The 13,536-nt window shown below is 36.8% G+C and overlaps 1 protein-coding gene across 1 annotated transcript in view; it reads left to right on the forward strand.

Annotated features, from left to right (window-relative positions):
- The first annotated feature begins 2,737 nt into the window (after positions 1 to 2,737).
- The window catches only part of LOC145667906 (putative chitinase 10), a 50,451-nt gene continuing 39,652 nt past the window's right edge, over positions 2,738 to 13,536 (forward strand). Inside the window, exons 1-2 of the mRNA XM_081735333.1 lie at positions 2,738 to 2,867; positions 9,045 to 9,162. Coding sequence (XP_081591459.1) covers positions 2,865 to 2,867; positions 9,045 to 9,162 — 121 coding nt within the window. The 5' untranslated portion in view covers positions 2,738 to 2,864. The remainder of the gene's footprint in view (positions 2,868 to 9,044; positions 9,163 to 13,536) is intronic.

Here is a 13,536-nt window from a genome sequence, read left to right on the forward strand (position 1 = left end):
AATTAGGGTATATTAAAGAAGACAAAACAGAAAGATACAAAATATTTGTAAATTGAAAAACTTGATTTCTGGAAAACAACTAAATCAATGAATAATTTTCTTATGAAAGATATTCAGTAGCCAGGAAGGGGCAGAAACGGAGATTAAGAGATCAGATAATATTACAACAATTAACGTTCACAATAGGATTAGAATATTAAAATAATGAAATTGGAACTATGTACAGTATAAATTACTAAACGAATGTGATTTCAGCATGGGACGAGGGATTTTTTCCCCAATTAATATTTTGCAAAAATATCACCCACTAAAACTTGCTGGGGGTGAATAAATTGAAATAATAGCAGAATTTTGCAAAATAATTACAATAATTCGTATGTAATCAATTCACGTGTAATTACTGGATAAAATAGTGGAGGTTAATTCCTAATACAGTGAATCCACTCTTAACGGGCATATCTCAATAGTGGACATCTCCACAAGAGGACAAACTTTCTTATTCTTCCATTCCATAAATATGTGTGGTGTGGTGTTATGAGAGAGAACCCTTCCATTTAGGGACACCTCTCATTTACGGACAAATAATTGTGTTCCACCGATGTCCGTTTTGAGAGGTTTCACTATATTACTTAGTTTCATAATAATAATAATAAATGCTCAAATGTACGAACTTACTTTATTAAACCTAGCTATTATTAATAATAATAATAATAATAGTAGTGGTATTAGTAGTAATAATAGTAGTAGTATTGCAATAGTTGCGTAACAAAATATACTGTTTTCTTGTTAGAGTTTGTTTAAAAATTATATCACTATTCTGAGAGCACCCCCCCCCCCCCATTTATTTTGAACACACCCCCAAGTAAAAATGTCTGGCGTACTTACTGAACAACAACTAGTTCAAAGAATATTACACCTCATACTGTGATCGATAGAATTTACGTTTGAAGCAAATTCTTCGAGTGATAGTAATACAACTAATTTGATGCAAAATTGTAGACTTATAGCAATATTTTCCCCGAATATGTATAGATGAAAATAATGAGAAGACATAAAGTAGCTACAGGTATTGCTTTTGAAGCTTCTGTGTTCCGAAGACATAAATTTCTGTTCTATAACTCCAAATTGTTACAAGAAGATATATTTGTATATAATTAGTGTCGAGAGAGAGTGCGAGTATACGCATGGAAGTATATTACTTATCCTACTGTAGTTTTCTTCTCCTGTTACACCACGTCTTGTTAGTTGCTGTGACAACGACAGCTCTGTGGCTGTTCTTGGCTCATGGCGTTTCCGATGCGTTACCCAACGCAGCGGACGCGACCTCTTACTCAGTAATTTTACTTTCGCAGAAGTTATAAATCATACGGTAAGCCAGTCAGGGTTTCCAGGTCTTTTTTCTATGTAACACTGTTATGTTACATAGATATTTCTGATTAACTAATTTTTCGGAATTTCCTTGTATTTTTGTGAGTTTTCTTTTGTTATACACACAAATACTTTATACTAGCAGAGTTCCAATACTCTGGACAAAGCATCTTCCAAAGAGCTGTTTCTTACTAAAATCCCCTTGCCTGGCAACATGTCTTTCCTTTTTTCCTTTCTTTAGACAACTTTTACTGATTCCGAAACAGCAGGCGGTCTATTGTTCCGAAACGCACCAAATATGCTCGAGCCGACATGTTCTGCGTGTTTTTATTGCCTTCGCGTTTGCAGCGCATTGTGATTAGCCATCCACATTTAAATACATGGTCAGCGTATTCCAAGTTTATGCGTGGGCTATGAAAACGCGTTGCGAACGCATGTAGTAGCCATAGACTAAGATTAAACTGGAAGTACATTGTTTGCGCAACGAAAACGAAGTCTGTTGAACATAATTTTTAAACTGAAAAGTAATATTACACCTTACTAAAATGGGCAACTGTTATGTGCAGGACTATAAACAAGATAATTAGATTGATTGTTATGAATAAATCCTTTTGCTTTCACTTGATATTATTGTGTTTAAACCAGTTGTTTGAGCTCCTGAATGTTGCTTTATACTCTTAGCCCGGCTTCACAAAGCAGCAGTTGTTCATTGCTCGTAGGAATGCCTAAACATGATTTACTGATTCATTTTTGTGCAGATTATAATTGAAACGACCGTCAGCGAAGCTTCTACCATTCGACTCAATTTGTATTTGTATGTCTCTTTATCCCTCTGTTCCACTATAACTCTCCTATAACGTACCCGAGTTTAACGAAACTTGGTATATGCCTTCTTTCAACGCGCAGAAATAACACTATTGTTTGAGGTTTCAATCCATTACGTAAAAGGGGAGTAAAGGGGATACAATCTACACATGTTGCAAGTTTGGACATGTATAGGCTATATGCAAGATTATTTTTCAATATAAACCAAGTCAAAATTGTTTGGTTATAACAAAACTTCTTTATGGCATTGTGAATATTCCCACAGTTTAGGGTTAAAACCTGCCAAGAATGAAAGGGTGAATTTATCCTCGTTCCTCAATTTTAAAAATATGTTCCACGATAACTTTCGTTAAGAATATTCGATTTTGACATGACATTTTCTTTGAAACTTTCCAATCATCCTATGTGTGGTATTTAAATGAAATGAAAAGGAAGAAGAAAAAAGATTTCATGCTACATATTCTGTACACAGGAAATCGCTAGATAGATTTAAGATTGCGTAACTGCAGGAAGATTGTGCGTCATCCATAGGCAAACTTATCAAGCTAAAGTGAAGCGTTGATTCAGTGTAAAGGAATAATACATAAACAGCCCTGTGCTTGGTGGACTTACATCGTGTAAAACTCTTATTGTAGAGCAGTTAACTTAAAAGCACGAATTATCACACAGTAATGGTAAGTAATTAAAAAAAATGTGAAAAGGATAGTCAAAGCTAGTTTTATAATGCTTTCTGAAAGTGAAGTAAACTTGATATGCGTAAACCAGAATCTAGTAAATTCTTAGTGTTACATTGTTTGTGTACACTCATACCCAAAACTTAAGGAAAAATTAATTTCCAAAAGTAACCCGTATATTATATTGATCCTGTTGAATGTCAAACATCGGGCTCGCAAGCCTGACTGAAGTGACGTATCTACCAACCTGCTCGGTGACATAGGTGTCCTCTATGACTGCGATAAAACGAAGTATGTCCGTAGTGGGAGAAACACGTACTCACTGAGGTGTGGCTTTCGGAGTGTACATCGTACATTGGTTATAGTGAACGTGTTCTAGGAGGGACTTAAATGTTCCTTGTAGTGTTGTGTCGCGATTGTGGAATCGTTTTCTGGCTGGTGAAAACACTGAAAGGCAGTACGGTGGAGTCGTCGACGTGCAACAACGCAGCGTGAGGAACATTATCTGGTCTTAAATGCCCTACGGAAAAGACCAACGAGCACAGCAGGTACACTAGCTCGATACCTTACTGCTGCCTCTGTGGTCCAGATATTACGTCAAACTATATACCGTCGGTTACACGAATGCACATTGCATGCACACCAATCCGCCAAGTGCATTCCTCTCATATAATAACAGTGAAGGGACGCTAACAATGGACGCCAGAACAGTGGATAAGTATACTCTTCAATGACGAGTCACGGTTCAGTTTGGAGAGTGATTCTCAACTTTTGCCATATTCCCACACGAACATCCAAAGTATCATTCTCTATACGCATATAGATGTTTCAGCTGCTCTGGAAGAAAGGAGACTCACGTGCTACCGATTTACTTCTAGATTCTCGCGATTTTCTCACATACCATATAGAGTGCTAACTGCAGTGGGGTTTCGGAAGATAGATTTCGGTATTTTAATCCCCCTTGAACAAAATATTATGTAAAAATTTACTATATTAAGAGAGAGACACAAAAATCATGTGTCCTGAAATGATCGAGTGCTTGAATTTCTCTTCATGAAATTCTACGTATGCTACTTGCTAAGTGTAATCATTTCATTCTTGTACTTAAGCAACGTGTAGCAGTCTGCTATGTTCGGGACGGTTACCTCTTCTTCCTTTTGCCATTGTTTTCTTAAGCCCATCAGTGTATTTGTTACTGGTTATTCGGTTACAGCGAATTTGCTGTTATTTTAATATTGGTGTAGTAGTAGCCGTTATTAACTTTAGTATTAGTGGTTTGTTTTCATGTTATTATTGATTGTTACAAATCTAATATGACATGGCTTATGCTTAGGTATGCTTAGATACTTAGGTAATTTTTTTAAATAAGTAATATTTAAATTAGATAGGGAAAGAAAGACATGCAAGAGCAAAAGGTTTAGGATAGGGACGTGGCATGTACGTATCATGTTACAGCGAGGGAAATTAGAAAAATTTTAAAGAGGAAATGAAACAAAATAATCTATATTTGGTAGGAGCTTCTGAAGCTAGATGGGAAGGTAATGGAGTGTTAAACAGCGAAGGCTATAGAATCTTTTATTATAGTAGTGTAGGAATGCTTTTTAAGCTCTTGAAAGAGAAAGTAATGAAAGTAGAATGTGGTGATGATAGAGTTATGATGTTAAGACTTAAAGGAAAAGAAGGATCCAGTAGTGATACAGACATATGTACGAATGACTTCGCAATAGGAATTAGGAATAGATTTCTGGGCTGTCGGTATTTAAGCCCATTTAGCTCGTCACGTAAGGGATGACGTCCTTCGGTGAGCACACTATCTGATGAAAGGGAAGGAAGGAAGCAGCCTGAGACCATTATGTTAGGTACCGTCCCGGCATTTGCCTGGTGAGAATGAGGGAAACCCAGGAAAAATCTCACTCAAGATAGCTTGCCTAAAGACTGAGTGTCCACACTGGGAATCGATAGCGAGACCGTTCGTACAAAAGGTGAGAGCGTTAGCGACTACGGCACGCGAGGCCACCAACAACTTGACATACAATTGAAGAAGTAGAGGAAAATTATGAGAAAATAGAACAAACTATAGAGAGGGAGAAAAGGTGTATAATGTAATTGTAATGGGAGATTTCAATGCAGTTATGGGAGAAAACAGAAAGATAGTGTCGTAGGCAACTATGGTTTAGGCGAAAGAAATGAAAGGGAAGAAGGACTGGTCATTTTCTGTAGACAGAATTCACTAGTAATTGCAAACACGTGGTTCAATCAGCAAAAGAGAAGAAGATATACATGGAAATCCCCATCAGACGATGGAAGATATCAGATTGACTATGTTATTATTCAGGACAGGTATCGTAATAGCTTGAAGAACGCGAAAACTCTTCCCGTGGCTGATATTTTCTCTGATCATGACCTTGTGATGGCCGAAGTAGATATTCAACTGAAATATGTAAGCAAAAGAAAAGTAGGCAACAAGATAGTGAACACTGAAAAGTTGAAAGAGGAGGAACTAAGAAATCTTTTCATTGAGAAATTTGAAGAAAAATACTCAAACGAGGGAAGAATAGGTGCAAGTAGTAACAAACGGTAGGGGCATATTAAAATTTGCATACAGCAGACTGCAGAAGAAGTAGTAGGTTACCACGAACACAAAACTGCTAAGAAACCATGGCTTGGAGAACAGATGTTGCAGAAAATGACGGAAAGAAAGACGTGGAAACAGGTTGATACGGGAGAGGACAGAAAGTTGTACCGGTACAGTAAGTTAAATAACGAGCTACGAAGGGAAACAGACAGAGCAATGGAAGAGTTCTACAAAAGAAAATACGAGAAGATAGAAGAATTAGAAAGAGCTGGGAAATACTGCGATATGTACAAGGAGCTGAAATCTATGGAAATTCGGAGGAAACAAGGGGGTATTACGATGGCAGAAAATGAGAATGGCAGAAAATGAGAGAAGTGAAGAAGTGAAGTTTTAGGAAGATGGAAGGAATATATTGAGGACTTGTATATAAGACTAGGGATAGAGCATATAACCGGGATAGATAATGTACCAATCTTATTCATTAAGAATATAGGAGACAAGGGCAACGAAGAATTGTTCTGGTTGTACAAAGAAATATATGATACAGAAGAGTGGCCAAAATACTTCCTGAAGACAATCGTGATACCGATGGCTAAGAAATCGAACCCAAAGAGATGTGAAGATTGTAGAACTATTTGTCTCATATCACATGCAGCAAATATTTTGCTTTGAATTTTGAACAGAAGGCTGTATGTAAGAACAAATGAAAAAGATGAGGAGCAATAATTCGGGTTTAGTAGAGGTAAGGGCACAAGAGATGCAATTGGATTATTAAAGATGATTGGTTAAAGGTTTATAGAAAAAGGGAAAGAAATGTATGTGGTATTTGTTGATCTAGAAAAGGCTTTCGACCGCGTGAATTGGAAATTATTGTTGGAAGTTGTAAAGAAGATTAGGTTGGAGTGGAAGGATCGAAGACTCATAAGAAACCTATACAGACTGCCCCATTTTAATCTTTCCACGGAAGTATCTCGAAAATGGTTGAAGATAAATAAACTAACTAAAATTCAAATAAGAAATGCCATGGGGCACGTCATGCCATGAAGTATGATATTGTAGTGGTGTCCCCAGGGCCCAACTTCAAAGCTTTAAATGGAAACAAGAGTCGAGTGATAGATATCTCGTTCGATAGATCTTTAGAAAGTAAAGAGCATTGTGGCAAACGAGTTTTCGTATCGGTCACCGTTTTCAAAATGGCCGCTAAGACATGGTGCCTGTATCAGATAAAATGGCCAGTACCACTAATATGAAAACTAATAATTCACATAACTAGCATAATGATTAACATAATGTATTATTGAAAACTTTGCTTCGCATTTAGTTGCTTTTTTCATCAAATCACACTTTGCGATACAAATAGGTGTTACCTTTCAAACCGAATTTCTTCTTATTTTTATTAATTACAGTACCACTCACTTGTACACGTTTCATATAAAATATATCTATTGCAGTTAAAAGTGGAGTTCTAATTTGAGATCTTACCAATCATTCACTTATGGAGGGAGGTCGGAAAGATAATTTTCTAAGAATTAGATTTCCTTCTTTGCATTGTGTCACTTTTACTTGAATCATCTTTTTCTCTATTGCATCATTCTCCAGCCGTGGAATGAAAAATACCTTCTGTGGTTTCCTATACGAGTTTTGTTCTGTTCATTTTATCTCCAACCGTTCTCGCATTAGTGGTACTGGGCGCTTTATCTGATACAGGCACCATATCTTGGCGGCCATTTTGAAAACGGTGATTCATATGAAACATCTTTTCCTCAACCACTCGACCCATGTTTCCATTAAAAATTTTCGAAGTTGGGCCCTGGCGGCATGAAGTAGGACAATGAAAGGCTGTCCTGGTGTCATCGAGACAACATTATTTGACGTGCCCCCATGCCATTTTTCTGTTTCACTTTTTGTTCTGTTCATTTATCTCCAACCGTTTTCATTATAGAGGTACTGGATGATTTATCTGATACAGGTACCATGTCTTGGCGGCCATTTTAAAATGGTGACCGATATGAAAAATCTTTTGCCACAGCGCCCTTTAGTTTCTAAAGATCTGTCGAACGAGATATCACACACCTCAAGTTTCCATTTAAAGTTTTGATGTTGGGCACTGGGTCCCCCATGAAGAGCGGCCCTGAGAGGCACCACGACAATAACATTCGACATGCCCTATGCCATTTCCTGTTTGAGGTATTGTTCGGTTCATTTATCTTGAACACTTTTCGAGATATTTCTGTGAAAAAATTAAAATGGACCACCCTGAGTATGAGCAAATAAGTAAATGTTAGCATAGTGGCGGAAATGGCAGAGGAGAGTGCAGTTGGAAGAGGAGTTCAACAAGGATGTTGTCTCTCGTCTACATTATTTAATTCTGTCTAGAAGAGATAGTAAAAAAGAACCTACAAAGTGAAGACGGCATTTCAGTAGGAAGTTGAATGATTAGATGTATGCGGTTTGCAGATGATATGGTGCTTGTTGGGAAATCTAAAGAGAAAAACAATAAGATGTTAGAAAATTCGTGAAAGGGCCGTGAAGAATATGGGATGAAAATAAATTTCAGAAACACAAAAGATAAATGATAGAAAGGCAAAAGCCATGGTGACTGAAACGAAGCTGTCAAATATAGTAGGAGAGGAGAAAATAGAGCAGTGACTAGTTTTCGATACCTGGGTAGTATTATTAGTTATGATATGAAGTGTGAACGTGAAATAAAAGCAAAAATAGCCTTTAGGTGAAATAAGCCTTTAGGAAGAAGAAAATACTATTTTGTGGGACCTTGGATAAAGTGTTGAAAAGAGACTCATAAAATGCTTCATGTGTAGTATTGTGCTGTAAGGGTCAGAAACATGGATATTACGCAAAAATGATGAAAAACGACTGGAAGATTTCGAAATGTGGGTGTTGAGAAGAATGGAAAGAATTAGCTGGGTCGAGCGGAAAACGAATGAGGACTTGGAAAAGTGGGGGAGAAAAGAACAATTTTAGACATTATTAGGAAGAGGAAAAGAAACTGGTTATGACATTGGCGAAGAAGGAACATGAGGGACGTGTTAGAGGGCATGGTTGCAGGAAAGAGAGGGAGGAGGCGAAGGACGATATCAAAACAGAAAAATCGTTCGTGAAAACGAAGAGGTTAGCGGAATATCGAGGAACATGGAAACTTTTTAGCTGCGTCAAGTGACCCGCCAATACTGGCAGAATACCTATGATAATAATGATATCCTTATTACGTCTGAAACAAACAAAAAAAGGTAATTGTTACGAATTATCTGATTTTATAATAGCTAGCGCCCACTTCTAGTTTCTATTTAAACTGTTTTTTTTTTAAAGTTATATTTAACATTGCTTCTTTAGAAATTTAGTAGACATATTGGGCCTTATGCAGAGTCGTTCTGAAGCGTGATTAGTGCCATACTAAGGAGTTCGACTAACATATGTTTCCTGCAGTAGTCAGACCTTTAGTATGTCGCTAATCAAACATCAAAACGACTCTGCATAAGGCGGGTTGGTTCTAGTTGTATGTTATGAATACCTTAGGTTATCTTATATCTTAAAAAATGTTGTGTATAATTTTACAATTAATTATCAATAAAATTATATTTTAGCCGTCATTGATTATTGTATTTGCAATAATTCTACCTTTTGGGTGTCCTTCTGAAACGTCGAACAGTCGCAGTAAAATAGTAGCCTGCTATTACAACAGTGGTTCTTTTTACAGACAAGGTAAGTAACTGTTCTGTAAGTAGTTGCAACGTACAGTTTTGTTCGATAAAATCTGTCCACCTACCTCTATTTGAAAAATTTTGTATTCTTATCCATAAACAGAGTTAAATAAAAAGAAAATATGCTTTGACTAATTGAGATCGTTGTCTTTCATAGAAGAGATGATTGGTCAGCTCTTAATGTACTTATTATACAGTTGTCAAGTTGTTATAAATGTGTAATGCGCCGCTATTATAGACCTGTGCTAGAGCGCATTACATCATATGTAATATGGATTTTGGTCCGCATCGGAAGATATAAACTTTAAAATATATATAATTTTTTTCGAATCAAAATCAACAAGATATATATCAAGGATCTTATAAAATAGAGGATCTGCCCTTACAACAAAATCTTGAAGCCATACATCACAGTTTCGCCACCCCTACTCTGCCCACTCCGCCCAATAGGATCGCAATGTTTTGATCCAACAATCATGGCGGAAACGAAAGTAGCCAATCAGACGATGGTGGAAACGAGAGTAGACGTGCTGATGCTCGGTTGTTTTTTGGCTTTATTGATTTAATAGGATGACAATACATATGGGCAGATCCTCTATTTATAACATCCTTGATACATATTCTAGAAAATCAAAATGAGTCGGAGGCATACCTCAACACTATTAATAGTGAAGAAGAAAGAAAGAAAGAGTGTTGAAGAAGATAGTGTTGTAATTTAATTCGGTAGAGTATAAATATATAATACGAATCTCTAAAATATACATATATCCTGGATCTAACGTCGAAGATAAACCAATTGTATCGAATTGTTAAAACTACAAATTCAAATTTTGAGTTTGCCCGTAAAGATTCATAGTTTAGTGCGGGAAAAACATTGTTTAATTGCACGAGTGTAGTGTTAAAATGTGCGTGAACATCTCAGGATTGCGATAGTGAAATCCTCGTCTCTAATTGTTTTCGGAAACTGATTTAACTCTTATTTGATGTTTTTTCCACTCGTAACTTCGGTTCAAATACGTTATTTGCAACAATGATAGTGAATTATTGAATTAGATAGTTAATTGAATATAAAAATACAATACGAACTAATGGAATCATCAAGTGACGGTTCAAGTATTCAACATTTGAATCAACCGAATCAGATAAATCTAATACCACTAGGAATGATTCAGTTGCCAACATTAGCAGGCCTAGTAATGGCCATTCATCTACTACTACTAAATCTACGATTGTGTTACCGTGTCCTCACTGTGGAAAACATTATGCGAATTCCAGAGGATTAGCTATACACATAGGTAAAAAGCATCGGGTTATAAATGGGGACGAAGACTGTTGTTATATCGATAATAATAGCTATCCTGATTATAAAACTACAAATACTAACATCTCGAACCGCAATAAAGGCACACAGAAATTGACGTTGTCTAACCTGGGCAAAATGTTAATATCGTTAAAGTCCTCAACACATATTTTAAGGCGTGTCCCTCGAGGTGCTCGAGCTGCAATTGCTGATGCACTTGCCGATGTGTTATTTCAAGTAACTATTTCAAACGACTAAAAAGATTGGATCAACTTGTTTCTATTTCCATTAGTTGCACTAACTGCTCCCAAAAAATCAGAAAATGTAAAAAATCTTACCTCCTGGGTAAAACCAAGAGTTCGTCTTTGGTGTGATGTAGGTATTGACGCCTTAACCTGGCATCCAACAAAGATCAGGAAATCTCTTCCAAAACAGAATCTTTCCAATCTTAAGATTGTAGAAAACAAACTTGCAGATGGTGACATCCGTGGAGCAGTCCGTCTACTAATGTCAGATGATACTGTGGCAACCCCCGACATTTCTGTGTTTGAGATGCTATTGGAGAAGCATCCAGCCCACCCTGGTGAATTTATTTTACCGAATCTTCCTGATGGCCCAAAGAGCTGTCAAGGAGTTTCGATTAATGAAGTTAAGGTAGCTATTAATTCTTTTCCATTTGGTAGCGCGGGAGGTCTCGATGGTCTTCGCTTGTCGATTCTCAAAGATCTCCTTGAATCGAAGGAAAAGCTCGTAAAATCATTATGCGATCTGTTCAATTTAATTATTTCAGGAAAAGTACCCTTGGAAGTTCGGCCATTGTTTTTCGGAGCCAAACTTACTGCTCTTAAAAAGAAATGTGGTGGAATTGCAGTTGGTAATGTCTGGCACAGAACATCAGCCAAAATTATATGCTTCATAACACGGGTGCATTTTAAGAACTTTTTGTCTCCCCATCAACTTGGTGTTTGTATTCCCAACGGAGCCGAAGCAGCTGTACATGCAACCAGAGTTTATTTTTCTTCCATTCACAATGCTCCTAAAGCTATCTTTCGCAACGCATTTAACGAGCTTCGCCGGGACTCCATGCTCACTACAGTGTTGAATGAATTTTCTTCAATCTATCCATATGTTTACCAATGTTACGCTCAACCTAGTGATATATTCTTAGGTGAAGACACTATTTCATCCCAGAGAGGAGTACAACAAGGCGATCCCCTGGGCCCAGCACTCTTTGCTATAACCATTTATTCCTTAGTGAAATCAATCAACACTGCTACTTGGATGATAGAACTATCGCTGATGAACCTGATGTAGTTCTTTCAACTCTAGCACAAATAAACGAGAAAGCATTTGCACTTGGCCTACATTTGAATTTTTCAAAGTGTGAAGTTGGATTTCTTGGGTCAGATGAAGCCAAGTTCGACCTATTATTAAAAAAAAAAGTCTTCTAACTAACCAGGATGCTTGTCTTCTAGGCGCCGCTCTCACAAAGGAAGCATTTACCAATATATATATATATATATATATATATATATATATATATATATATATATATATATATATATATATATATATATATATTTCGGAAACAAATGTTTCTTTCCTGTAAGTGAATTTCTCAGAATGGAGCAATGGAGCATGAACGATGTCAGTGACCGACAGTCACGTAAAGAAACAGATAAGATCATAGTGCACTTGCTGTTTTTGGAAGGTGAGGACAGCCTCACGGAAATCACGTGTGCTGATTGCAAGCACCCGGAAGATTTGTCGTAGATTTTGACAGCTCCAAATGAATACATTCAGTGAGTGAACTACGAGTGTAATGGTACCTTTACTCTAGTTTACTTTGATTGGTGTTGTTTTTATAAAGATGGCGAACGAAAATATTTTATCGTTCGAACATTTGAAAGAATACTTTTTTAAAGCCCCAGCGGGAAATATTTATCATCTAGGGTGCCATAATTAACGATATACAGTAAGGGGTTAATATGAATCTGACTGATGAGCAGGCCTACTTTACTACCGATACTAGAAAATAGTTTGTTGATGGTATGTAATATTGGAGTTCTTTCAGATCTTTTGCATGTCCTAGAGTCCCGTTGATTATAGAGTTTGGAACAACTAGCTTTAAAAAGCATGTATCGATTTTAGAGTTAATGGCAAGTTTTGATTCACCCCCAGTTCATGTGTTCTCATTTTATTAGTTGTAGTGTAATGTTTCTCTATATTCTGTTTTTTTTTATTATTTTAGATAACAATATTGTAATTATTATATAATTAGTTTAGTAGAATAGTAATAAGCAATCACTTTTTCTAACGCATACGGATGGGCACGAGTCAAGCTAAAACTCGACTCGAATTGAAGTCGAGTCACAGGTAATATTCTCGAGTCGAGTTCTGAACCGATTCACTGTTTTTGCGTCGAGTTTCGAGTCGAGTAAAGTTTGATAAATGGCTCCCTCGTTATAATTCGTTTTGAAATCATAGCCTGATTACACTGAAAAGCAAAACCATGACAAATGTAAGCTAAGCAGTAATAAGGAATACTTTTAGTGTTTCTCACGAGAGGGCATACTGCTCGCATCTCGTCTCGTCTCGATAGCGAGACCACAAGAGATTTTTTTTATAACAAGCTGAGCTCGGCTCGGCTCAACTGAACCGATGGCTCGAGCCGACTGGGTTGGGTGAGCTGTTGGCTCGGCTCACTTCTCGGTTTGGGTCGATAGTTAATGAGCTGTGAGCCGAGCTGCTCGAGTCGTTAATAATTCTAAACCCGGGCCGAGCAGTTTTGAAGATATTTGGCCAGTGCCCTATAATTTTTAACAATGTTTGGGTCGAGCCCGAATACTCAACCTAGAACCTTAACCCAAATTCAGAAGCTCGTGAACAATGTCCTTGAATCGTAGACTTCACGACTACCGAGGTTGGCAATCAACTACTTTTTTAGTATTCAAATACAAATTGCATATCTTTCATGTTTATACACAGTGTTTTTATAACTAATAATAATAATAATAATAATAATAATAATAATAATAATAATAATAATAATAATAATAATAATAATAATAATAA

The sequence above is a fragment of the Thermobia domestica genome, chromosome 13 (assembly GCF_964235325.1).
Source record: "Thermobia domestica chromosome 13, izTheDome1.hap1.1, whole genome shotgun sequence".
Classification (NCBI taxonomy): domain Eukaryota; kingdom Metazoa; phylum Arthropoda; class Insecta; order Zygentoma; family Lepismatidae; genus Thermobia; species Thermobia domestica.